A 26,387-nucleotide genomic window follows, 5' to 3' on the forward strand; every position below is an offset into this window, starting at 1 on the left:
TCTCACAAATATTTGTCAGTTAGTGTATATTTGACAGCATCATTTAACAAGAAAATATAAAAACAGAGATGATCATGACAGCTCTGCTAGTTTAACTAAATTATTTAAATGTTTCAAAACAAAAATTAACAGTATTTTTAAATGCAATTAAAAATTTTCACTGAAATCTATTTAAAATTTATTTTGATATAAATGGATAATAATTGGTCGATTATTAGTTGAATATATTTATTAGAAAACAAATAATGTCTTAAAACTTAATAGCACAAGCAGAGTAATGTTTATTGTGGGAAAATGATTGAATAATAAAAACATAAAATAGAACTTCTATCTAGTATGCCTACATAATTTAAGTTTTTTATTAAAGTAAATTAAACAAAATAAATGTTGAAGGCAAGAGAAAATGCTTACATTTTAATTATTTCAAATCTATAAACATAATTAATGAATATAAATGAATCATTAATAATCATATTCATTGTAATGATTTCATTATATCTATAGTTATTTATCTAAACAAATCATACCAATATAAGAAGATTGATGGTATTTAAGTAACTTTTGTATATATTATATATATAGAAGTAGTAATTATTGATAAATAATTGCGAAATAGATAAAATTAAAAAATTACGCTATCGTTCTGTTATTTATTATTATTTAAATATAGATTATATGTTTATAAAGTGTGAGAAAATTTGGAAAATTCAATTAATTCTTTGTAGTCCATTTACTAACATCTCTTCATTATTTTTTAAGTTTTAATCGAAAGCTTCTACAAAGATGCTTTAAATATAATAAATAAAATCTTAATTTTAAATAATATTTTTTTAAGACATAAAAGTTTCAATACAAATATAGTTTACTTGGATTTATATATATATATATATAGAATATGGATTTTTCTTTTTGCCACACTATTTCTTCCATTTTTTTAAATAAAGAATCACCTCTCAAAGTTATATGACATTGAAATAAATTATTTTGTATTTAAATATATTTAAACGTAGTTTTATATTATTCATATGTAACAACTATTTTGAAATACATATTGTTAAAAAATTAAAGGTAGATATAAGCGACTAAATATCGCTATTTAAGTCAACTGGTATGCCATTAAGGAGTAATATAAAGTGTTATAAAGTGTTGTATTTTCAACATTTATTACTTTTCTGTTGTACTTATTATGTTACCCGTTCAAGTTTAAGTTTGGAACTAAAAAAAAACTACAGTTTTTGACAACAATTGTAATAATACGTATATAATCGTTATATTTATGATTTTATAATTTCATTGAAACTGAATCCATTGAAACTGAATAAAAAATATATTGTATTGAAATGAATATGCATACATTGATATTGAAATATTTTATTAACCTATTCAGATGTTATCATAAACTAGGACAATCTATTAAGGCTATAACAATCAAAATTGCTAAAAGAGACTTTTAATCTAAAAGGATTTAAAAATAAAAAAAAGACAACTTAAGAGTCATTGCAAGAACTCTAACAACAAGATATAACTTAAAAATTTACAAAAGATTTTCTAATGGAATTTATAGATTTTTGTGGGTTAAAGTATGGGACACAAAGTTCCTAGACGGGTAGAAACTTGTCCGACAGTTAAATGTAGGTTTAGTATTACAAATTGTAGTTAAATTCAGAAATTGGGGTCAGAGAAATATTCAAAGTCGATTAAGAGAACCCAATAGAACTTTATGGACACCAAGTTCCTATAACTTGTCCAACACTAAAAATGAGGATAAGTGTTACAAATTATAGATTATTGATGATCGTTATTGCCGTTTGATAAACAGAGACATATATATAAAAGTATAATATCGAGAATTTTAATATAATTCAGCGGCACAATACTATATTAAAGATGTTCTACAACAGGACTGTCCAGACCAGATAAGACCGCGGACCAATACAAATTAGTAAATAGGTTGGAGGACCGCAGAAATAAATACATACGTTCATAATTTTACGGGAGAAAAACGAAAATAAGACGATAATGTTAAATATAGTTTTATCAATATTAACATATTAAAAAATATAGAAAAATATCTTAGTTTATTTTATTTTGTCAACTAAGTAAATTAATGTCGAGTATAATAAATTATTTAAAATATTTTAATTAATTTATTTGAGATACCATAAGAATAAAATATAACAAAGAAAAATTTGCGTAATTGTGGTAGATTAGAAACATGTCGCGGACCGTACGGTAGGCCGTACTTTGGACGTGGCAAGTAATAAATAAATATTTCTTAATTTTAAATAATTTTTCGAGTAGAAGCGTATTAAGACAAACTAATTACAATTATATTACAATTATAATATCAATTAGGTTAATAAGACCTTAAATTAAAAAGGCATTTGATGATTAAAATCCATATTCTTAATTTTTAGTATTAAATTTTATATTTATTTTGAACTATAATAAATGAATCTCAAATGATTGGGGTTTAATATTTATTTGTAATTCTATTTGTTAAAAAGAAAAAATTGATGTTTAATTTACAAATTAATGTAAATTACATTACTTGATAATTTATAATATGTTTTAGTTCTAGTTTCTCTTATCTTACTTATTATAATAAACTGTTCATTTATTATAACAAACTGTTCATTTATTATAATAAACGAACCATATAATATTGTTTTTGTTTTTTCCAGCTTCATTTTTTGAATAAAATTATGTTTATCATAAACTAATTTAAATTTCAAAATACCTAGACAACAATTCTTTATATTAAGAATTTAATTTCCTTAGTCCAAACGCACATTAAAAACCAATTTATTAAACTAATTATTGGTTATGTAATCAATTATTTATTTATATAATTTATACAATTTATATAATAAAATATAATATTTAAATTTTTTATTAATTTAATTCACAATAAAATCAATTTGACTTTTTTACTTATTCTATAATTTACTTTGTTTATTAATTTATTGAACAAATTTTGATTTACTTTTTCAAAAATATTAATTAATAGTTTTTTTTCTGTGGGTACCTTGATATATTTTAATGTAATACACATTTCTTTGATTATATATTTTTTTTAATATAAATAAATTTTTTATAAAAAAAATTATATTATGTTTTGCAAAGAATTTAAAATTCTTTAATGTGCAAATGTGTTTATTTATATGTATATATATAAACATAAAATATATTATTGCATATTATGTTATATACTTTCGCCATGTGGGTGGACTTTTTCTTTTAATCATTTTATAAAAAAAATACTTTTTATTTTCTTTACCTCCATGAAGTAAATAAACTTGAAAGTGAGGTTATTTAAAATCAAAAACAAAGTCATTATAAAAAAAGAACAATTATATTATTAATATTTCATTAAAATATAATAATTGCAAAAAATAATTATAGAATAATGCAAACGGAAATTTTAAGTATTTTTATAAATATATTTAAACAAATATTTATTTAATTACTTTTTAATTTAATTTTTTAATAATGTAAGTATAAGAAATTACCAACAAGGATAGCTTTATACGCTTGACATTGAGTTTAGAAAGGTTATTACTCTTATATCATAAGATCAAATAAATTATAAATAAAAAAGAAATTTAAAAAAGTTTCTTTTTATATTTACGTGTCAAAGATATATTAATGTAATATATGCAGGGATATATAAAACCTATACACTATAAAAGTATCGATACTATTAGTAGGTAGGCTCTAAAGTAGTTACCAATAGCCAATAATAGGCCTTTGCTTTTGTAAGCATACCACAAAAGAATAACTGCTTATTTAGAAAATCACATATGAAGCAACAATACTGCTGGTTTACCTTTTTGAAACCGATTCACTAATAAGCAGCTTAAATCACATGGTTGCCAACACTAAAAACTCATTTATTGTGAATGACTTTTGGAAATATCTACGAAATTTCCAGTTAACTGTCAACGGATGATTTCGTGATTTATTTTTTCTTATTTTTTCTATTTATTATTTTAATGTTAAAATGCATGAAAAATTATATTTTTTTTACAATCAAGTAAAAAAAATATTCTCACCAATAATGCACATAAAAGGCTAACAAAATCGCCATTTGGTACAGAGTTACCATTGAAAGTAGTGCTTATTTTATTTGTTCTTTTGTGAAATGCTTACAAAAGAAAAGGCCTAATATTGATATCGATATGAATACAGTCCTTATAATAAATATTGTTTTATTAAGTTTTAAATATAGGTATTTGAGCTTTATACTAAAAAGTAAACTCAAATTAAACTAATATTTTTTTAAGAAATATTATATTTAAGAAATATAATTATATATTTAAGAAATATATAATTAAATCTCTCTCTCGTATTATTTGTATATAATAAAATTTTTCATTTAATTTAATTATCTTTAATTGGATTCAATATGTACTGTTTAAGAACAGTGTTGTTTTTATTTCTATATGATTACAAATATGCTACAAAATAAATTTTGATATATGGAACTTAAGCATGAAGCACAATTGATTCATTAAGTATTATTATAATTCTCATGTAATTTGTTTCGCATTTTTTCGCATTTTTTTCGCTTAACTCGAAATAACTCACAATTACTACGACAGAAATAAGTTCTGGGCAGTATCGGGTGTTGGAAACGTATAATGATTATTGAATAGTAGGCTATTCTTATTTGATTAATCATATTTAACATATGTAAAAATTAAGAAATTCAATCACCTTTTGACTTCAGATAAGATATATAAGAATAAAGTTAAGTTTATTAAAACACAAATTAACGTCGGGTTATAAGAGTATTGGAATAACTTGTATCTGACTCACAATATGAAACTTGTTTCATTGCCAAACATATGATTAAACCCATCATAGTGAGATTATATGAAATACAGTCGGCAGCGAATATAACTTAATTGTGCGTTGTAGTTAAGTTATATCAAAAGTTAAAATAAGATAAAAAAAATGTAGAAAACAAAATCATACCTAATCAAATTGAATAGAATATGTATATCCTTTACATCATTATCATTTAACTGATATATGGAATGATAAATATCTATTTGTATATAAATATTATTTAAAACTCTGGGAATCAAATTCATGCAATCATTACTTTGTATGGTTCAATCTATTATAATAGTTAATTGGCATTAGTACTTGATCGCCAAATAACATAAATAACAAATAAAACTTATATCCAAATAGTTATGAAACACTACAGCAGAACTGCAAAGCAAAGCTCTGCCTTTTAATTCAAAGTTACATCTTCTTAAAATATTAACAGTCTTTAGGATTTGCTTTAAGTCACACGATGCATTTTTATTTACACTGCAAATGTTTTTTAAAGCCATGGGATTTGCAGCCCATGTACATATAGTAACAACGATGATAACCATCTTAGGGCGTCTCATACTCTAAATCTAATGTATCGGCTTTTATATTCAGGACGGCATTAGTGAAACTTCACTTCCAATATGTTTAAGATGTTTGTGTGAATCATGGATTTATTGTAGTTTCGGTTCTTAAATTGGAATTAATATATACGTCGGTAATTTAAATTAAAATTGGATTGCTTGGATTGCTAATTAAGATTGGAATAATAAGGATTAGAAATTGGATTGCTCAGATTGCTAATTAAGACTAACATTAACTCATTTAATAATAGAACAAATTAAAACTTATTTATGCACATGAATTACTCATATTTGATTCGAAGTCTGAACTTTTTAGTGTGTAAAAATATTTGGAAATTTACAAATGTTTTTGCTTTTATTTTTTTAAATTATTTAATAAAAAAAACTGAAAATTAATATAATTAATAATAATTTCACCTGTAAAACTTTCATTTATATGAGATCTTTGTGTGTATGTATTAAGTGTGTGAATTAAATGAATATTGAAAAATAAGGCACTCTTTAAGTGCATATAAATAATTTTACTTTGCACAAATAATCACCAACGGCCAAGTTTATAATGAATAATCGCAACGTACGCCCTGTCGAACTATAAACGAAACATGGCGACAAATTTGAGGAAGCGCGCCTGTTGCTGCAATGCACTGTTGCCGCAGTGGGAGCAGCAAAGATGGCGGTTTCTCGCAACGCCGGATGGCCGCCAAAGCAACGAGTAATCGTAAACACCCCATTTATTAGGCAAGTCGATGATGAAAAACTTACCCATTATAGTTTGATTAAACTTAAATTTTATGAATTAATTTTTTGGGTTTCTTTTTCCTCGAAATTCTCATTTAGTTTTTGCTTTTTATTATTTTCAATTATTTGCAATTATTTTCAATTATTATTCTTTGTTTATTTTTGGCTAATTCGCAATCATTAATAATGTGAGCATATTTGCGAAATTGTCGTCTTCATCATTTAAATCAATTCATTCAATGTAGGTGCTTCTCTCTCGGCTGATGGCTGGTTAGCAGAAGGTGGGCAGCTAAGGTTTATGCTGCCGCATTAGCAATTCAACTCAAGCGGTCTTTGTCATATTCAGTTGAATCGGTAAGGTGAAGAAGCAGGAAGTTTTGGGTGAATAAGCGCTGTGGCATCTTTTTGGCGTCACAGCCATATAGGAAAATTGATAGATTATACAGCAGTTGGTTGTGAATGCAAATCTGTGCTATAGAGCTGCAGTCGGTCTGCTATGAACTGAATCAGAGACAATGTTTTCCTTTTATTTACTAAACAATCGCAGGGAAAAAATATATATTTTGCTTTAAGTGTATAAAAATGTCTGCCAAAAATATTGAAAAAAAATTTCATTGTGCACTTTAAACGTCTTAATTGAATTATAAATTTATGCATTCTTCTAAGAAAACTGCTTTTATTATTAATCTATTTTTAATTATTGCAGCAAATTATTTTTAAAATATTTTGTTATTCAATAACGTCTAGTGGTATAAATTTTCAAAATTAATCTTTAGCTATTAATATGTATTTTATTTATGGAGTTAACTTCAACGTAAATAGCCATAATTTTATATAAAAAAATAATTAAATAATAAAAAACATGTCTAAATATATATCATAAATAATAGTGAGGAGAAAGATGACACGATTATTACGAATGACTCATGGAAGGAAGGCTGTAGACGGTTATAACTACAAGTTTTGGTAAGGTTAGAGTGGCAGCATTGTGCACCAAAGAACACTTAAGCACAAATAATAGCTCGTTATGATACCTCGAATGAGAGAGACATAGTCCGTACGCCAGATTTGAAAAGTAGAAATCACGAATATCTAAAGAGCTCGAATGGTGTTGAAAAGCCAGAACTAACCTAATAAGCTTATAAACTCAGCTATGTCCCTAACTTCAAAAGACGACAGCACTGTCATATCAAGTCACTTCTGAACTTAAAATCGGATATATATGTTAAGAGCGCAGAATTAGAAAACTTCTGTTTTAATCTCATTTTACACAGAGATGATGCACAGTATTACTATTTTAAAACTTGTTTTTTCAGTAAGTTTCAAGTAATTATAAATGAGCTTAAAGCCTGAAGAACACATTCTATTACTTCTAAACTTATCCCATAGATACATGTCATGAATAGGTCAAATTAAGAAAACAGTAGCAATAACAATAGCGGCGAGAATGAATGACCATAGATTCAAAAAATCAATTCCCGCGGACTATACATTTCACATGTCGTTGAAATGTATATAAGGGTATATCTTTGTAGGAAAAAGGACATGACATAGAAGAAGAAGAAATTGGCAGACCACTGGCTTAGTGTTAGAGGTAAAAGTAAGATACTTTTACTAAGCAGCATAGTGCATTTTTGATACTAATGTCAGTCGTTTTTGGAAAGTCAATATCGTAAGTTTAGAACATATCATTCGTAAATGCTCAGCTGTTGGCAGAATAAAGTTCGGCACATTTATCCGTAATAAAAATTTCTTATAATCTTATCAAATTAATCAAAAAACGTGAAGGTGACATAGTAATCTCATCCACAATTTACGAAGGAGATAATAATCTGCACTACAAAGGCTTATATATATTGTAGGATAGATTATGCAATCGCCATATAACTAAAATTAAATAAATTATATATAAAATATTTATAGTCGAATGATAAAAATTGATTTTAAATTATAATTTTATTATCACAATGACTACTTTATGACTTATGTTTATATACCAATACTTGTGTTGTGTATTCTTTGTTACCTACTTAAGGAATCCAAAATTTTATGGAATGATTAAAAACTAGATAAACTAAACTATATTATCTTGAAATTGTTAGAGCAGGACAATGACGTAGATACACGCTTTTTTTTGGATGTGGCACGTTAAGTCTTTAGCAAGAGTTCCTGGTAGATAGTCCCTTGTTTTTATTATTTCTAGTACATATACAGATGCTCCATGTAAATTTGATTTAAGCATCACTTATTTAATTGAGTCAGTATTAAACTATTTCAATAAGATACTTCAGCAGACAAAGCAGTGTTAATTGTATTCTGTATAGACCAAATCAAGAAGAATAAATGCGAATTTCTTATAATAAGATAATATAATAATACTTCTTATAATAAAATATATATAATTGGTTACCCATTTTAAATTGCATTACTTGGAAGTTTATATGTTTTTGGTTAAAACTTAAAATTTTTGATAGTCTTTCTTTTTAAAGTTCTATTATTATTTATTTTAAATATAATATAAAATTTGAGTAAACTTATTAATACATATATTATTTTAATTAATTATATATATATGAATCATTTAAAATATATTAATGGCATATGTTTATTTTTTTAGATGCACGAAGCTGTGTAACCTGTGATAAAGTTTTAGCTGAACTCGAAAAAATCGATGATGACACCGATTCATTCGGTGTTGACTTCGTTAAGATTAACGACAAACGACTAGCAAAACAATACGGCATTAAAAATTTCCCAGCACTAACATACTTTAGGTGAGTTAATACTTTATATTATTTTTAATTTTAACCTTAACACGTATTGTTTAGAGAACTCTATAAACTTTAATATGTGTCTGGACACTCGAGAATTTATTCCTTTGATTGAGTTAAGACACATTAGATTAAGTTTTTGGAGTATAAATTTTGCTAGATTAATATTTACGTGAGGCTGTACTGATTAAATCAATACATATATACATTATTTCTTCGTTCTTTTTCAATATACCATTGCAATAAACATATTTAAACAAAAGAGAAAATATTCAGTCATACATAAGTGATTCGCTAAACTCTATATATGGAATAACGTTAATTAATTGTAATTGAGGACTAATGTATTCTTAAATATTTCTCAAATTGAAGTCTTACAGTTTCTAATCCTAATTGATGATTAAATATCCATATTTTCACTTCAAACATAAGGTTATATGGTTAATTAAATCGTTTTACTTAAATGTAAAAATTTTTGTAAATACTTAAAATAAAATTGTATGAATTAATGGGGAGGTTTTCATTAGTTTCAATCATTAGTTTTAAGTCAAGTAGTTCGGACTATACCCAGGTGGAAATACCCTAAAAACAGTAATTTTGCAGTGAAATATCTTTATCTATTTATATTATCTATATCTATATCTTGTACCTCTTTGATACGCCACTGTTATTATTAGTTTCATTTCTATTTAATGTTTAGTTTTTTCAAAAAGAAATTTATTATATATATTTCCTATTTCATAAATCTTTTCTGACATGATTCTCACTGCATCTATAAACTATTATTATTATTATTATTATTATTATTATTATTATTATTATTATTATTATTATTATTATTATTATTATTATTATTATTAAAAAATCATAATTTTGTTGGCTCAAAAATCAGCTTTTGCTAAAACTGTGTCCATTAATGGACTACAGTATCCTGATATAAAGACAGTTGATCTAGTTGTGATACTAATTTTCAAGTATATCTGATATATTGTCTGGGTTATTTTCTTATTCATTAAATCAATATCTTAAATTTTCAGCTAAATAAAATAAATAAATTAAAATATTTGAATTTACTTGATTATATGATTTTCTCAAACAATTAAAATAAAAATTTAATGAACAGTTCCACATACCTAAGAACTATATACACTAAATATACACTAAAATAGTACACAAAAATAAAACAACTTAATATTTTTAATTAATTTTCAATACAGAGAAAAAGAACCCATAATTTATGATGGAGACTTAATGGATGAAGAGGGTGTTCTTGATTTTCTGACATCATTGGAAGCCATGGATTTACCTGATCGTATAGAAGAAGTGAACGCAAAAATTCTGCTTAAAATCATCGAAGATACCGACTTTGTAGCTGTGCTCTTCTGTAAGTACATAAATTATTTAAATAAATATCTCAAACAGAATACTGTTTTGTTTATACTTTTAAATATTGAATCAAAACAATTCGAAGTATGTAAGAATAAAATATTTTTTTAATATATTTACATTTTTAGCACTTAAAAGATTTTTTTTTCTATTGTATATGCAGTTGCAGTTTTTAGTAGAATTTGGAATTTTTTTATAGCAACTAATAAATAAAGTAGAATAAACTAGATAATTTTGACTTTTAGTAGAAATGTGACTAAACTAATATGAGTTGAGGTTTTAATTTATTAATTTTTATTAAGTATACTTAAAATTATGTAACTAACATAAATTACTTAAACTTATGTATATAAGAAATATATATATATATATTTGGTGAAACAAAAAACAAAGTGGAGACATATGCAAAATATTAATTTTACTTAAACAAAAATAAAAAAAAAACATAAGCGTAAAAGCAAATTTGTTAAACGCAGACTTACTTCCTCTTTTTAAATTTATCGATAACTGTTGACTGCAGGTCCGGACCATGCAACATGTCCGCCTAGGGTAATGGGTAAGTGTAGTTCAACAAAGAAATTCAAAAATTAAATACCACTTTGAATCGTATTTCATCCCTTCAATATTGCATTTCCCGGAAATTCTATTTGCAAGACTCCACTTGTTTAATTTTAACTCTTGTTTGAAACTAATTAAATAAAGTTTATTGTTATTTTTTGCGCTCTTAATATTTGTTTTCTACATCAAAAGCATGATTTAATTAAAGCTAAAATATTAAAAATTAATTAAAATAATTTTAAAAGAATTTTATAGTTTTTAAATACAATATTTAATACATTTTCTTATGTATTCTCTTGAAAAGTATTAATTACTATAACATTCTTATTTTGAATTATTATTGGAAATAGATACTTTAATCAGTTCAGTTAGTTTTATGTGTACTTTCGTCTTTTAGTTTTTAAATACGATATATAATATATTTCCTTATGCATTGATTAAAAAAAAATAATTATTATAATATTTTTATGCAGAATTTTTATTGCTAATACTAACTTAATTAGTCCAATTAGATTTATTCTTATTTCAGACTGTGTTAAGAAAACAATATAAAAATGTTCCATTTTAAATAGTTTTTAAGTAAAATCTATAATACATTTTCTTATGCATTTATACTGAATTATTAGTATTAACAGTAATTTTATTAGTGCAATTATTTATATATTTACTTCAGATTTTGTTCAGAAAATAATATGTAATTGGTTCAATTAGTTAATAGTTTTAATATTTAATTAAAAATTATATATGTTTTATATATAATATAATATATATTATATTTGATTAAAAAGAACTAATTATAAAAAAATTTTTATTCTGAATTTTTAATAATATGGTAAAAATAATTTTCTTAGTTTAATTTGCTTTATTTTTACTTCAGACTCCGTTTAAAAAAAAATGTTTTAATGTTCATTTCTTAAATGATTCAAATTTCAAGTATTTTTATCCATTTCAGTTTTTAAATTATATTAAAAATATTTTATTTTCGATGTTTTTTTTTCGCATGCATTTATATTAAATAATGCGTATACGTTACGTTGTACCATTCCATTCCAAAGTAATTCCAAGAAATAGAATTTATTTTATTAAGAGAAAATTATATAGCTATTGGAAATTATCAAAATATTATTTTTTAAAAATAATAATTTCAAATTTATGGTCTTTTCAAACACTATAACATATATAATAATATTTCTTCAAAAAAAAAAAAAACAAACATTTTGAGATAAACTATATACAATTTTTTATTAATTTGCACAAATTAAAATTTATTCAAAATAGTAGACAAATTTATTATTGCCAATCGATTCATTAACCTAATTTTTTGGCCATTTATTAGATAAATTTTTGCAACAAGTTCACGCTGTAATAGCCCATAAAAAAGTTGAACTATTATAAAATTAGATAAGTAATTTCAGCAGAAGCAAATTAACTACATGCAAACCATAAATATTCACACACACGCACGCACTACCCCCAATACAAATAGTACGCATAGTAAAATACTGTGGTATCGACAACAACAACAGCAAACAAAAAAATATTGTCTGGGCTCTGAGCCAGCACAAAGTGGCCCAGCGCGTCACATCGAAATCGAAAGAATATAAGAAACTAAGAATTTTAAAATTAAATCCCAAAAGAAATTTTCATCACGAAGTGCAAAATCAAAGCAACATGTTTGTTATTTAAATTTATTATTTTTGTCTTTGCATTGATTTTTATCACATTTTTTCTATATAATAAAAAAAAAATACAACTTTGTGATAAAAAAGTAAAATACTTTTAAACATTTACAAATGTTTAAATTAATACAGAAAAATGTATTTAAATTCTCGGTAAAAAAAAAAACATTCTTATAAATGAACAAGCGCCATATATATGCTAACAGTGGTTCAGTAAACAGGATGAGGAGATTCAAAAATTATTTATAACAAAAAATTTAGCGGATGTTTGAAAATTACAGAAAACAATTAAAATTGAAATAAAGGTGAGGTTACAATACACTGGCCAATTTACTCGCATAAGAGATTATATTAATATTGATATATGAGCTGTAAACGTTCCATATTATGTTAATATCGAATGATTAAGAAGAATGTAAAATATTTAAAAACTAAACGATTGTGATTCTCAGAAAATAGATTATGTTTAGTTCGTTTTATTTACTTAACTTCTTTTTAAAAAAAATTGCATCCTCCGATTTTAAAGTAAATATTTACATTTTTTTAAACTTTAGAAAAGATTAAATAATATTAACACTTATGTAGTCAAGTTCGGGGCATACAGTGTAGTACTAGTAGTAGTACTATTAGTAGTAATCGTAGTTTTTGTTTTTAGTAAGTATATTATAATTCAGTTAATTAAAACACATTTTAATTATTAAAATGTACTTTTTATTAATAAAAACAAATTTAATTAATTAAAATAATGTAAAAAAATTTTTTGCTGTTATAGTTTACTACTTTTCAAAATTTCTCTACCAAATATAATAGTTTCTATTAAGTTGAATAGTCACGACCGTCGTGACTGATGTTAAATTACAATATTAAATACTGTATAAATATTAATATGCATCAGTTTGAAATTAACAGATGCAGTCATTTTCTTGTTATTAAAATATTTATGATATTGTATTGTAAGTTATTAAAACACATCATTTTTTAAAAAAATATTGAAAATTATTTAATGCAATTGCTCAAATTATTGCACTATCAACACTATTCAAATTTATAAACTCTTATTTTCAGCAAAACAGCATCATTTATGTTAAAGATATATTCGTTATTGGTTGATTATGATTCATTTTTCTTGTATAAAAATTACTATAAATATATATTTATAGCTCATTATTATTTCCCAAAAATGAAACACAAACTTTTTATTAAATTTGTCATTCATTCTACCTTTTCATTTCTCTATATAAGGCCAGGCTAGTAACTGTTTAGAACTATCAACGTAAAGTTTATTTAAAAAAGTATCTTATGTAAATAATCTATAATAAAAATTATAAACAAAGTAAATTTATTATTAGATGATATAAATTTATGTACTGTATCCTGTCTCTTTATTTAAATTTCTGTTTCCTGAATTTAATATTTTAATTTATTGATTATAGCACCTTCCATAATATCAGCTTTTTATGAAATTTAGCAATTTTTATAGGTTTACGGCAACTAATTTTTTTTAATGTTAAGAAACAAATTTTAAGAAATACTTAGATATACTTCTCTTAAAAAATATCACATGCTGTTTATTATAATGCAGGTGTTTCAGGTACCACATCACAGAATGATACTATTTCCTTGTAGAAAAGCCAATATTAATATAGAATTTCTTTATTTTCAATGTCCTATAAAAAACAGAAATCTCTGTTAATTTTAAGTCTAATAAACTGCTATGTAGATTTTAGTAAAATTGTTTGAAATCAAATAATATTTTAATGCAGCTGAAGATTCCAATACCCGTGGTTAGTGGGTATGGTGAGTACAATGTCACCTGAAAGTTGTAATACAAACTTAGTTAGAGTTTTCAGCCACGTTTATTGGAATCTTCAGCTGATTTAGAATATTATTTAATTTTGATCAGTTTAATTAAAATCTACACGGTTTTATTATTTAACGATAATGACATGATTAAATTGTCAATTATTAGTTGCAACAGTTTAATATTTTTAATAATCAATCATACATGTTGCATTATTAAGAAATTAAATAAGAAATCAATTTTAAATGGATATTCTTTTGTCATAAAAAATTCTTTATAAATAATCGAGCAAAAACTAAATGACTAATTGTTAAATATAAAAATATGTGTTTATATTGAAGTAGCTTGACAACTCATTATTTTAATGTAATCTTAATATATGTGAACATTTAACACTCAGTCATTCAGACAAATTTATGTCTCTTAAAGCTTACAAAATATTTGACAGTTGTAAAATGTTTATACATTTTACCGAGAAAAAAAAATTTATACAACCCTGTATTTGATATTCGTTAAATAAATCTTTCATATTAAATCAATAAGTAAGAAATAAAAATAATTAATTTATATAATAATTTAATAATAATGAATAGAAATAATAACTTAAATTTCAATTTACCTAAATCTTCAATAAAAAATTCAGAATTTACTAATTCATTATTTTTTGAGTGAATTGATTATATTTAGATATGTGATTTGCATGCTAAAATATAATAAAATATTTAAGTTAATACCAATAAATACATTGAAAATTAACTATAAGGTATATTAAATAAACGAAAACAACAAAGAAAGCTAAAAATATTTAGAAATACGTCCATTTGTATTCATTTGTTTGAAATAAATATATTAGCGCATATGTATATCAGCAAACGGCACGACTACAGACTCAAATGCTAATATCACCACTGCCGCCTCCACCTACAATTGCTGATAAAAATAGATTACAAGCGTTTCGTGCGGCCAACAATTTATTTTGCCTTTTTTTCGAAGTCTGTTTCTTTTATCAGTATTATACAAAATTTTTGGTTCTAAGAAATATTTCACATATATATATTTATTATAAAATGAAAGGCATTATGTTTTTAAAACTAAATACTGTAAAATTACACAATATTTAAAAATATTTAAAAAAAAAACCTTTACTTAATATTCTATTATAAATATTACATATGTAATAAACACTTAATGATAGTATCTTATGTTATTAAAAATAATTTAAAAAGTTATAAATTTTGAATGCAATATTATAAATTACAGCATAGAAAAATTTAATATAGTGTTTAATTCTATTTTAAAAATATTATTTTTTAATTTTAAATAAATGTATATACTATTAAAATTAATATATTTCCTTTTTAACAAATAATGCCAAGTGTTGCCATATTCGCTTTATTTAATAAATACTATTTACTTTTTGTATTTTTCGTTTGACACCTCTTTAGCTTTTTAACTAGCATTTGAGATTATTTCTTTTTCTCCATTGATATAACACACTTTTCAAAATGTCTTTGTAGACAAATTCGTGTTCTTTTTTATTTTTATCATGAGAAGTAAATCATGAATTCCGTAAATTTGTGGCATTGCCACCAACCACACACCCACTCTATTTTTCTGTTCTTGGTTCAATGTGAGACTCATCAAAAATCTGTTTTTTTTTTTAAATATTTCAAGGTTCTCATAGTTTACTTATAAAGTTGTCGTAGGCAAAGAGAAGAACAAGACAAGAGTAAAAAAAATTTTTTTTTGAAATAAATATTTACACAGTTCCTTTCGTTATTTAAAAATTAAAGTTATTAAAAACTCTTTGAAAGTTGTATTATCTATTATCTACACCTATTATCTATATTCTACATATTGTACGGTGTCTAATGACTTAATTTTCAATATAACTTACGATTTTAAATAATGAAGCTCTAAATATTCTAATATTTGGTTGAGGCAGATTTCTACGAAGTATTTTGTACATAGCTGGTAAGAGACACAGATTTTTATAAATCTATGAAATTTTATTATATCTATTTAGCAAAATAAATGAAATGGAACAATGTCATCATGTTCTATATTTTTCCAAAAATTTAATTACATTAATAAATTAATTAAAAATATTTTTTTAAAATTATTAAACAATATTATTGATAAATGCAAAAATAGTTATAAAATGATGTATGATCTCTTTCATTACTTCTGATTTCATTTACTTCTTTATTATGCTTGATTTTCAATTTAAATTTAATTTTAAGTATTCCATTATATATATTTAATATCCATTATTTAATAATTATTATTTTTAAATATAAATAGTTATATTTATTTAGTTTTTTAAGATCAGCAAAAAAAAAACCTGTAATTTATGATACAAAAGTGACCTGAATAATAAGCGCCTAAATGCAGTTTAATTTACAATTCTTTTAGGCTCCGTACCTAGAATTTTCTAATGTCTGTTTTTCATTTGCTGTAATTTTTAATTCAACAAAAAATATGAAATAAAATAATAAATATTTGTTCATGTAAAAATTAGGTTATAAAACTGATATTAAAAATATAAAAGAACACTTAAAGCTGATAAATTTCTAACTTATTATTTCTTTAAAAAAATAAGTATTTATGAGAATTCTAGTTTCAAAAGATATATTTTTTATATTTATATATGTATATATCATTTATATTCACATGATATTCAGCAGGGATAGCATCTAAGCGAGCACCTTATATCGAATAAAGAAATAATATTACAATATTACAAATGATCGAGAAAGTTGGATTTGAAAAAATGCTCTGAATCTACAAGAGGTGCATAATTGACCTCTTGAATATAGTATAAAGTTCTCCAATAAAATAATAAATATAGTAAACAGCTTTATAAATAATAATCTATTTATTTTCAATTTAGAAATAAAAACTTTTATTACTTAAAATATTATGCTCTTACTCTATTCATACATTCTACAGACGATTCTATATAGGAAAAGGTATGCAATAGTATATTACAAAACAATCATCATATCATAAATTTAACTATTGAATTATGCAGATAATAATCATTTTATTCATCATTATTATTAACGCCGCAACGATCCTATTTGTATCTTGCCCTACCTCATCATATTATAATATATTGTATATTATGTCTTTTATTGTATAAATTAACCACTATTCCAAAAAAAATTTTTAGGTTATGTGTTTTGCTATATAATACATAAAATATCTGAATATTTAGTTATTTCAAATATTATTTATTACTTAACATATGTATTTGTTATATATATAAAATAAAGGTCTTTAATTTTTTGATTTCTATATTAAAAATAATTAAAATTAATGCATAACCAAATAAATTTATTTAAAGTATGAATTTTCGAAGATTATTTGAGATTATTTGCAAATGAAATCGTTTTTATTACTTACAAAAATGCAACAAATAGGTAAAAATGACTAATTTCAAGTTATTTATGCGCTAAAATAATAATTTAATAAAATACAATAAAATAAATGTATGGCATTAGTCCAATATTATAAAATCTATTTAATATTAGACTAAGAAACAATACAACAAACATGGGAACAATTGCTGAGAGACAAGTTACTTGACTAAAAATACACAGAAAAAATATTTTAAACTTAAACGAATGCATTTGTTGCACTTAAACGCGCGCATATGCAAAATGCATTTGCAAATGAACTGACACATTGACTGACAGACAAATTGACATGCACGCTGACGCACAAACGGACGAGCAGACGGATAGGCAGAAATAGGAAGGCGAAATGCTAAATTTTACATGAATACATTTTAATTGAGAAGTGTGGCAAAAGTCAAAATTTACATGTTTTACAATCAACAAAGCACAACAATGCTCTTCCGAGCATGTTGCAGACAAATCAATTCGAATTAAGTGTCGAAGTTCGAAAATACACTCGAAACTATGCATAATGAAATAGTGAAAGCTTTTTGGGACATAATAAAATTAAATGCAATTGTATGTATAAAATGGCGGCAAAATTATTTTAGTGAAGAAAATATTTATGCTTTTATTCTCTTATTCTCCACTTATTATTTATATTATTTGTTTATTTTTAATTTATTGTAAATATTTTTTTATATATTGTACAACGTGCAAATAATTTATAAGATAATTTCATTTAAAAATTTAAACAAATTATTCAAAAATGATATAACAAATTTATATGCATTAATGTGCAAAGCTGTTTGTAACAATATTCGAACAGGTTGGTTCGATTTGCCGCTGCAAATGTATTTTTAGCATTAAAAACATAAATTTGAAGAATAAATAAAATGCATTAGTTTAATCAGTATAAATTATAGAAAAATTAATGAAAATTTTAATTGTTGGAATATTAGAAAAAAAAAATATATTTTTATAATAATAATAAATTTCTCTGAATTTTTAACGAATCGTAATAGTTTTCAAAAAAACTATTACGATCGTTCTAATACAATATAGCATATAATATTCTTGATTTCGTATAATGAGCTCTGCAACCAAGTAATAAAGTAACAGTGTTAATAAATAAAGTAACCGTTTTGCACTGTTACTTTGTTAATCATTTACCGAACGCGTTATTTCAGAACACTATTAATATTATTTTAGTTGCAATTGTCGCACAAAATAACCACATTTTTATATTGTTTTTATATCAAAAGTGACACATTGCTTGGAGTGACACATATGGTTAGTTAATTGCAATAGTGTAAACGCTACTATAATTTTGTATTTGAATTTGAAGAAATCATTTTTTAAAAAATTTGAATTTGCTTTATGCTTTACTCCAGCTTTATGGGTTTACGCCAATGTATACCAAATAATATGACAAACATTTAGTGACAAATATTTTATGCTAATGTTAGCAATAATTTTATTTTGAAATTTCACGGTAATTATAATTACAATTTAGAGCTGTCATATTAAATAAACGAAGAGCATTTATGATGCACTTAATTGCTACTTTGTTGCATTTATATATTTTGCCAAAATATATCAAATTATGAGCTTTTTAGTGCTTATTGAACAGAGAGTGTAGAATTTAAACCTAGCAAAACTACCTTGAAAGAAATGAATGAGGAGAACATTTATTATCAACAACAATATTAGAGATATATGTTAAATGATATACTTTATGTGAAGGGTTGGAAAATAAATAAATCACATAAATTTGATATTAAGAGGTAATATATGTTATTGTATTAAGTAAAGTAGCTAGAATGATAAAGGGGATATTCTAGCTTTTGATAATTATCCTTATTAATAAATAATAATTATTTTTTTTCAATATTTAATGTTATTATTTAGGAGTAATAAATGTCTTCATTTACGTTTTCCTAAAAGCATTTTTGAGTGTAGTTGGACAAATTGCTAGTCTCATCTGAGTATTATTAAATTATATTAATTGATCGTTGTATTTTATTTAGCATACGGAGGTAGCTTTGAGATCAAAGAAAATTTGATTGTAAATAAATAAATAAAAGTAGAATAAATTAATAAAACTTTTAAAGGACAGAAATTGTTATTCAACTTTCAATATAAGATGTAAACGCTACACTAATGATCATTCACTGATGTTTTTAAAACGACGCTGTTGGCTCGGATCTTCTTATTTTTATTGGTAGATAATATGTGTATATATAATTGGATATGTGACAATATTGTGACATTGTTTCTGAAAACATAAATAAGGATCTTGCTCTATTTTCTTAACAGCTTAGCGAAAGTTAGGTTATTAACAGGCGCTTAAACAAAACGATATACTCGAGTTATTTTTTTTTCGGTAATTTTTATAATATAATGTTTTACATTATTTTTTATTTTGTGTTATAATGCAAACATTTTCTGTTGCTGTTGCATTAGTGATCTTACTGTTCTTAAAGAAGTTCACTTGGTTCTCCTTTATTCAGAACTTTGAAAGATAATTTTAATCGATGACTATGTGAAGGAGTATAGAAAAATAGGATCGTTACAGGAACCACAACAAACTTCTAAATGGTGTATTCTATAATTTGAAAAACCTCTATTTTAAAACTAGTTTTTAATGTAAGAACACATGTCTTTTTAGAATTCTATACATAAATTAAAACGAAATATTTAACACTGCATGTAATAAAAACCTATATTATTATATAAAACTGCTCCCAAACAAATATTTTACTTTTAATTAATTGCACTCCATCTGAATCTAAAAAATCTTGTAAATATGTTCCATCTACAATTTAAAATATTTGTATATATAGTTAAATATATTTTGCATGCTATGTGTATAGTTAATGGTTATTTTGGTTGTAATGAATGATTACAATTAATTCCTTTAGTACATGCAATTCCTATTTTATGAAATAATTATCCTATATACAACAATTTAATATTGAACGAAAATTCTATATCAATCCCTGCATCAATTACTATATAATCAGCTGTATATAAATGAATATCAACTACATAAAATTAAAATGGACTCTCATATAATTACATATCCAACACTGCTATTACTACATGCACGATATATCCACTATGTCCAGCATGAATTCAACCATATTATTCTCCACCAATTCTCTACAACTAATCCCATATACAACTATAATATAATAATGTGAACTTATTCAATCAGATAAGCCGGATTGTCGCAAGTGTGCAAAAGCTCTACAAGAGCTTGAAAACATCGATGATGAAGCAGATCAATTGGGTATTGGTTTCGTAAAGATACACGATGAGGCTTTAGCAGATGAATACAATTTGGGTAATCTTCCAGCATTGGTCTACTATCGCCATCAAACACCAATTATATATGAAGGTAAAGCACTCACCTACACATACACAAATATGATATCCTGTAACTATTAATTATGCACCTTACTTTAGGTGAACTCTCAAGAGAGGAGGATGTCTTGGAGTGGTTAGTGCAAAATAAGTCTACAGGCGATGAAGACGATGTTATCGAGGATGTAACGCCAAAAACGTTATCTACTTTAATAACCAATATCGATAATTTGGTTGTATTATTCTGTATGTTATAAATTAAAGCATCTGCGTTGTTTTGGGAAATATTCAAATAAATTTCTATCTACAGATGATCATGGTAATGATGATTCAATGACCGTGTTGGAAGAGCTAGAACAAATTGACGACGACTGCGATAAACATGGCATACAATTTGTTAAAATTGATGATGCCAAAACCGCAGCTGAATATGGAATTGATACGGTAAATAACAATTGGATAAAGGACAATGTGATTGATTGAAAACGGTGTGCGAAAATAAAAGATTTGAAATAGACCGCAGTAGATTAGGATAAATATATTCATAAAATTTTTCTAAATTTTTCAATACATTTAATATTACTCTATAAATAAAAATCTTGAAATCTTACACATCACGTTACGCACCCCGTTTTCGAAATATATTCATACCCTCTAATTGATATTTATCACTACATTGTAAAACCATAGATTCCAGCAATTGTGTATTTCGAAAAACAAATTCCAAACGTTTACGACGGCGATCTCATGGATGAAGAACAAATTTTGCATTGGCTTGTGGAACAGCTGGAACACGATGAAATTGAAGACGTTACCGATGAAATGCTAGACAAGATGGTAAAAGAAGGTCGAGTGATGGCTGTACTTTTCTGTAAATATTTTTACCTAAAATAATTACAAAGTCAAGTCATATTTATTATTAAATAGATGATAATAATGACAAGAAATCTCAGAGAATATTGGAAGAATTGGAAAATATAGATGACGAGTGCGATGCATTGGGAGTAACATTTGTGAAAATTGATAATCCAGAGGAAGCTGTAGAATATGGCATAAATAAAGTTCCTAAATTGATATATTTCGAAAAAGGCATTCCAACTATTTACGATGGCAATCTTGAAGACGAAGAGAAACTTTTAAAATGGCTGGAAAAACAAACAACTTCCGATCAAATTGAAGACATTACTGATGAAATGCTGGATTTAATAATTGAAAAAATGCCACACGTAGCTGTTCTGTTCTGTAAGTTATCCATGAAGTGCTAAAATATATTGCAGTTACAAAATCGGATCAAAGTATTTATAAAATATTCCTCATAAGCCTGAATGTACTTTTACATCAAGCTTCCGTCATAAAAAATCGTTGTCAGAAAGGAAGTATTTTTTTTATTTTTTGTGATGTACAGTAAATGTTGTGTAGATATTTATGTGTTGTTCAATAAATATTAGTCGTTTATATATAAGTACTAAGACTTCTTGCTTTTAATGCTGAACTAGTACTACGCTTGCCTGTAAATATTGTATATATACTATATTCTATTATTTACTAAGTAACTCAGTAACTAAATGACTAATTAATGACAGTCACAAAACTGCAGGAGATGGTTTAGGTTTAGTTTTCGCACATTATTTCAGTTGAAAATGTTCAATAAATAGTGACTTGTATCAAGTTCTTATGTATTAGCAATCACCCGAAAAATAGTTGAATAGTTAGAAAATATTCACCAAATTTTATTTATGTGTTTTTTGTTAATATTTAATGTTGACATATGTTGCAGATGACAAAGACCAGAAGAAATCTCAAAAAGTTCTAGCAGAATTGGAGAATATCGATGATGAATGTGATCAAAACGATATCGCTTTTGTTAAAATCGATGATGATAATGAAGCTAAAGAATGGGGTATCGATCAAATTCCATCTATCGTTTTCTTCGAACGTGGCATACCACATATCTATGAAGGTGATTTGATGAAAGAAGATGAACTATTGGGTTGGTTAGTGCATCAAAAACGTTACTCGGAAATTCCTGAAGTTACCGATGAAATGAAAGATAAGTTGGTTGAAAGCACAGAACATTTGGCTGTTATTTTCTGTAAGTAAATATAATATTTAATGTTCTTTGAGTCATTTCTAGGTCGATTTCTTTCATCTCATTTTTTTAAAAACTATTATCTATTTGAAATTAAGCAATACAAAAATAAAGTGCAGATTAAATTTCCTTCTTTGGTTAATTTTTACTAAAATATTATAGAACAGTCATAATTTTTTACCATAGCTCACTGTATAGATATAGATCAGTTATAGATCACTGTTTTTTACCTAAAATATGATATCCTGCAGTGGATTAAGAAGTAGCTAAAGGACAATCCACTAATATATGTGAGGGAGAATCATTTTTTAAAGCAGTTGTAGATCAATAAATTAAAGAACACTCTTAATATTAGCGAGACTCCCGCAGTAATTTTTTTTTTTTGAAATTAGAAATATATGAAAGCTACCACATAGGACTGTAACCTAACACTATCCTTTCGATATTAACAATTAACAATACTCTAATCATTACATACAGTAATCGAGGGTATATATAGTTAAATTATTATTATTAATTAAATTAGATTAGTGAAAGAGGTGGGAGTAATTGTGAAAATTATTATATAAGAGTGAGAATATTAAGTATAGACTTTAGAACTGGGGTCACGAAAACCGCGATTATGTAAGAGGGTGTTATAGATTATACGTCATCAAAATCCGGTGACAGAATATTGTATCACATGGTCGTTAACAAATCAGAAAAAATCGTGACATTGCGAAGAAATTCAAGAAACTCAGTTATGTAGGTGGTTGAAGTACCGCTGGACGAACACCCCGATCATCTACTTGATTATCACAGTCTCTCCAAAGTTTAAGTAGTTCTTCTTTGCTACTATTCAATTCATAATTAAAGTCCTAATTAATCATGCAATTATATTATTATATTATTTTTAACATATTATATTATTTACTAGATGACAAGGATGATAAACAGGATATACGCGTACTTAATGAATTGGAAAATATTGATGATGAATTGGAAAAGGAAGGAATCGTTATTGTTCGTATTGATAACGCTGCTGAAGCTAAAGAATATGGTTTAGATCATTTGCCTGCACTGATCTATTTTGAAAACAAGATACCAGCTTTATATGAGGGTGACTTGATGAATGAAGATGAAGTTTTGGAATGGTTGATATTACAAAAGAAGACAGCAACCATTGAAGAAGTTACTGATGAAATTTTAACCAATTTAATAAATGATCATGAATATGTGGTTGTTTTCTTTACGGGTCCATGCGAACCAGGCGAAAAATGTGATAATACATTGAATGCACTCGAAAGTATTGATGATGAATTAGATGAAGCTGGTATTATTTTTGTTACCACCGAAGATACAGTTATTGCCAAGAAACATAACATTAAAATTTATCCACAACTGGTATTCTTTAGAAATCGTGATCCACTCTTCTTTACTGGTGATTTGGATGATGAAGATGAAGTTTTAGCTTGGATAACTGATGAGGATACTTTAGAAATACCCGGTAAAATTGAAGAAGTCAATATAAAAATGTTGGACAAAATATTAGCTGAAAATGAACATGTTGTAGTATTTTTCTGTAAGTATAAAGAAAATATTTAGATATTATATATATCAAATATTTATTTAATAAAAACATTGCAGATCGTGAAGGCGATAAAAAATCACAGAAAATATTGAATGAATTGGAAAATATCGATGATGATTGCGAGCAAAAGGATATTGATTTTGTTAAGACTTCTGATGATGAAATTGAAAAGGAATACGATTTGCCTGCTCTGCCAGCACTTGCATTTTATAGAAATAAATTTAGAACCATTTATACAGGTGAAAATCTTGTGTTATAAATATTATGAATATATGTACCCCTATTCTGTGTACTTGATAAATTCACCATCTTGCTTATTTGACAAGGTTGGCAATTTGTCAAGGTTTTGGTATTCTATACTATAAATAAAAAGATCTTTTATTGATAAATTGTCAAGTTGTAAGAATTAAAGAATTAAAAAAAAAATAATGACATGATATATATATATACTAACTAGTTCACATACTACTTCTGATATTCAAAACATTTTTCACCATAGGGTGGTGAAAATCAATAGACAGTTAAGCTTTGAAATTGATCAGGGTTTACACAGCATAGCAAAAAGCTTTCTGCTTGATAAAAATTTGGAGTAATTGTCAATACTTGACAAATGTATCAAGTTCACAAAATTGGAGGGATTATATATATATATATAGAGTTTATTACTATTAATTAATGAAATAAAAAATTTTTATTACATAAAATACAAGTCCTTATAAAATTAATAATAACATATTTTTATTATCTTGTATAAATTATAATTACTAAAAAATATTCTATTCTCTTATAGGCGACTTAATGAAAGAAGATGAAATTTTAGAATGGGTTATTGAACTTTACGAGTCAACCGCCGATGTTATTGAATCTGTTGATCGCAAAACTCTTCAAGTACTCATAAATGATGTAGAACATTTGGCTGTATTTTTCTGTAAGTAGTAAATCTTCAAATGTAAGAGAGTTGAAGTTATTAACTTTAAATCTCCCATCAAAAGAATATAACACTAACTTTTTGCCTTTTGTATACAAAACAGATGATGACAAATGCAATACTTGCCCTGGTATACTTGAAGAATTGGAAAATATCGATGATGATACTGATAAGCATGGCATTCAATTTGTGAAGTCCAACGATGTTAAACTCGCACATGAGATCGGTATTTTTGCATTCCCCGCATTGGTCTACTATGAAACAGGCGTTCCCATCATGTACGACGGTTAGTCATAATAAACATTAATGATTAAAAAAATATATTTTTTATAAGTATATTATTTACATTAATAGGTAATCTCAGAAATGAAAATCGTGTACTGCAGTGGTTAATCGATCAAAAGAGTAAGCGTTCTTGTTTAAATTAATTGCCATTTATTTAATGAGACACTTTTGCATATAAACAAAATCATTTCACGCATTAACTTTGATATCCATCAGATAATAGCAGAAATATTGTTTTATAATTATTATTTTATTTAAGAGAGAATATACTTTATTAACACATACTTTTGATAGCTCCATACATATTCTGTTTGTTAAAGAAAATTCTCAAAGTAAAACTACCAGTTTAAAGATTTTAAGGATATTTTTTTAGGTGCGTATGAATTATTCTACTTGAAACT

The 26,387-nt window shown here is 25.2% G+C and overlaps 1 protein-coding gene across 13 annotated transcripts in view; it reads left to right on the top strand.

Annotated features, from left to right (window-relative positions):
- Window positions 1-26,387, top strand: part of LOC119686146 (putative leucine-rich repeat-containing protein DDB_G0290503) — a 46,235-nt gene that overhangs the window by 1,455 nt on the left and 18,393 nt on the right. For 5 of the 13 annotated variants that reach the window (XM_038100628.1, XM_038100630.1, XM_038100631.1 and 2 more), the window contains exons 3-15: window positions 8,767-8,923; window positions 10,138-10,304; window positions 10,827-10,862; window positions 20,966-21,148; window positions 21,217-21,360; window positions 21,425-21,558; window positions 21,805-21,985; window positions 22,042-22,356; window positions 22,892-23,206; window positions 24,120-24,764; window positions 24,830-25,012; window positions 25,564-25,701; window positions 25,805-25,987. In XM_038100628.1, coding sequence (XP_037956556.1) covers window positions 8,767-8,923; window positions 10,138-10,304; window positions 10,827-10,862; window positions 20,966-21,148; window positions 21,217-21,360; window positions 21,425-21,558; window positions 21,805-21,985; window positions 22,042-22,356; window positions 22,892-23,206; window positions 24,120-24,764; window positions 24,830-25,012; window positions 25,564-25,701; window positions 25,805-25,987 — 2,781 coding nt within the window. Of the gene's footprint in view, window positions 1-8,766; window positions 8,924-10,137; window positions 10,305-10,826; window positions 10,863-20,965; window positions 21,149-21,216; window positions 21,361-21,424; window positions 21,559-21,804; window positions 21,986-22,041; window positions 22,357-22,891; window positions 23,207-24,119; window positions 24,765-24,829; window positions 25,013-25,563; window positions 25,702-25,804; window positions 25,988-26,055; window positions 26,107-26,387 lie in introns of all 13 variants that reach the window. The other 8 variants (XM_038100637.1, XM_038100639.1, XM_038100638.1 and 5 more) reach the window with 3 other exon arrangements.

Source organism: Teleopsis dalmanni, chromosome 2, assembly GCF_002237135.1.
Source record: "Teleopsis dalmanni isolate 2A chromosome 2, ASM223713v2, whole genome shotgun sequence".
Lineage (NCBI taxonomy): Eukaryota > Metazoa > Arthropoda > Insecta > Diptera > Diopsidae > Teleopsis > Teleopsis dalmanni.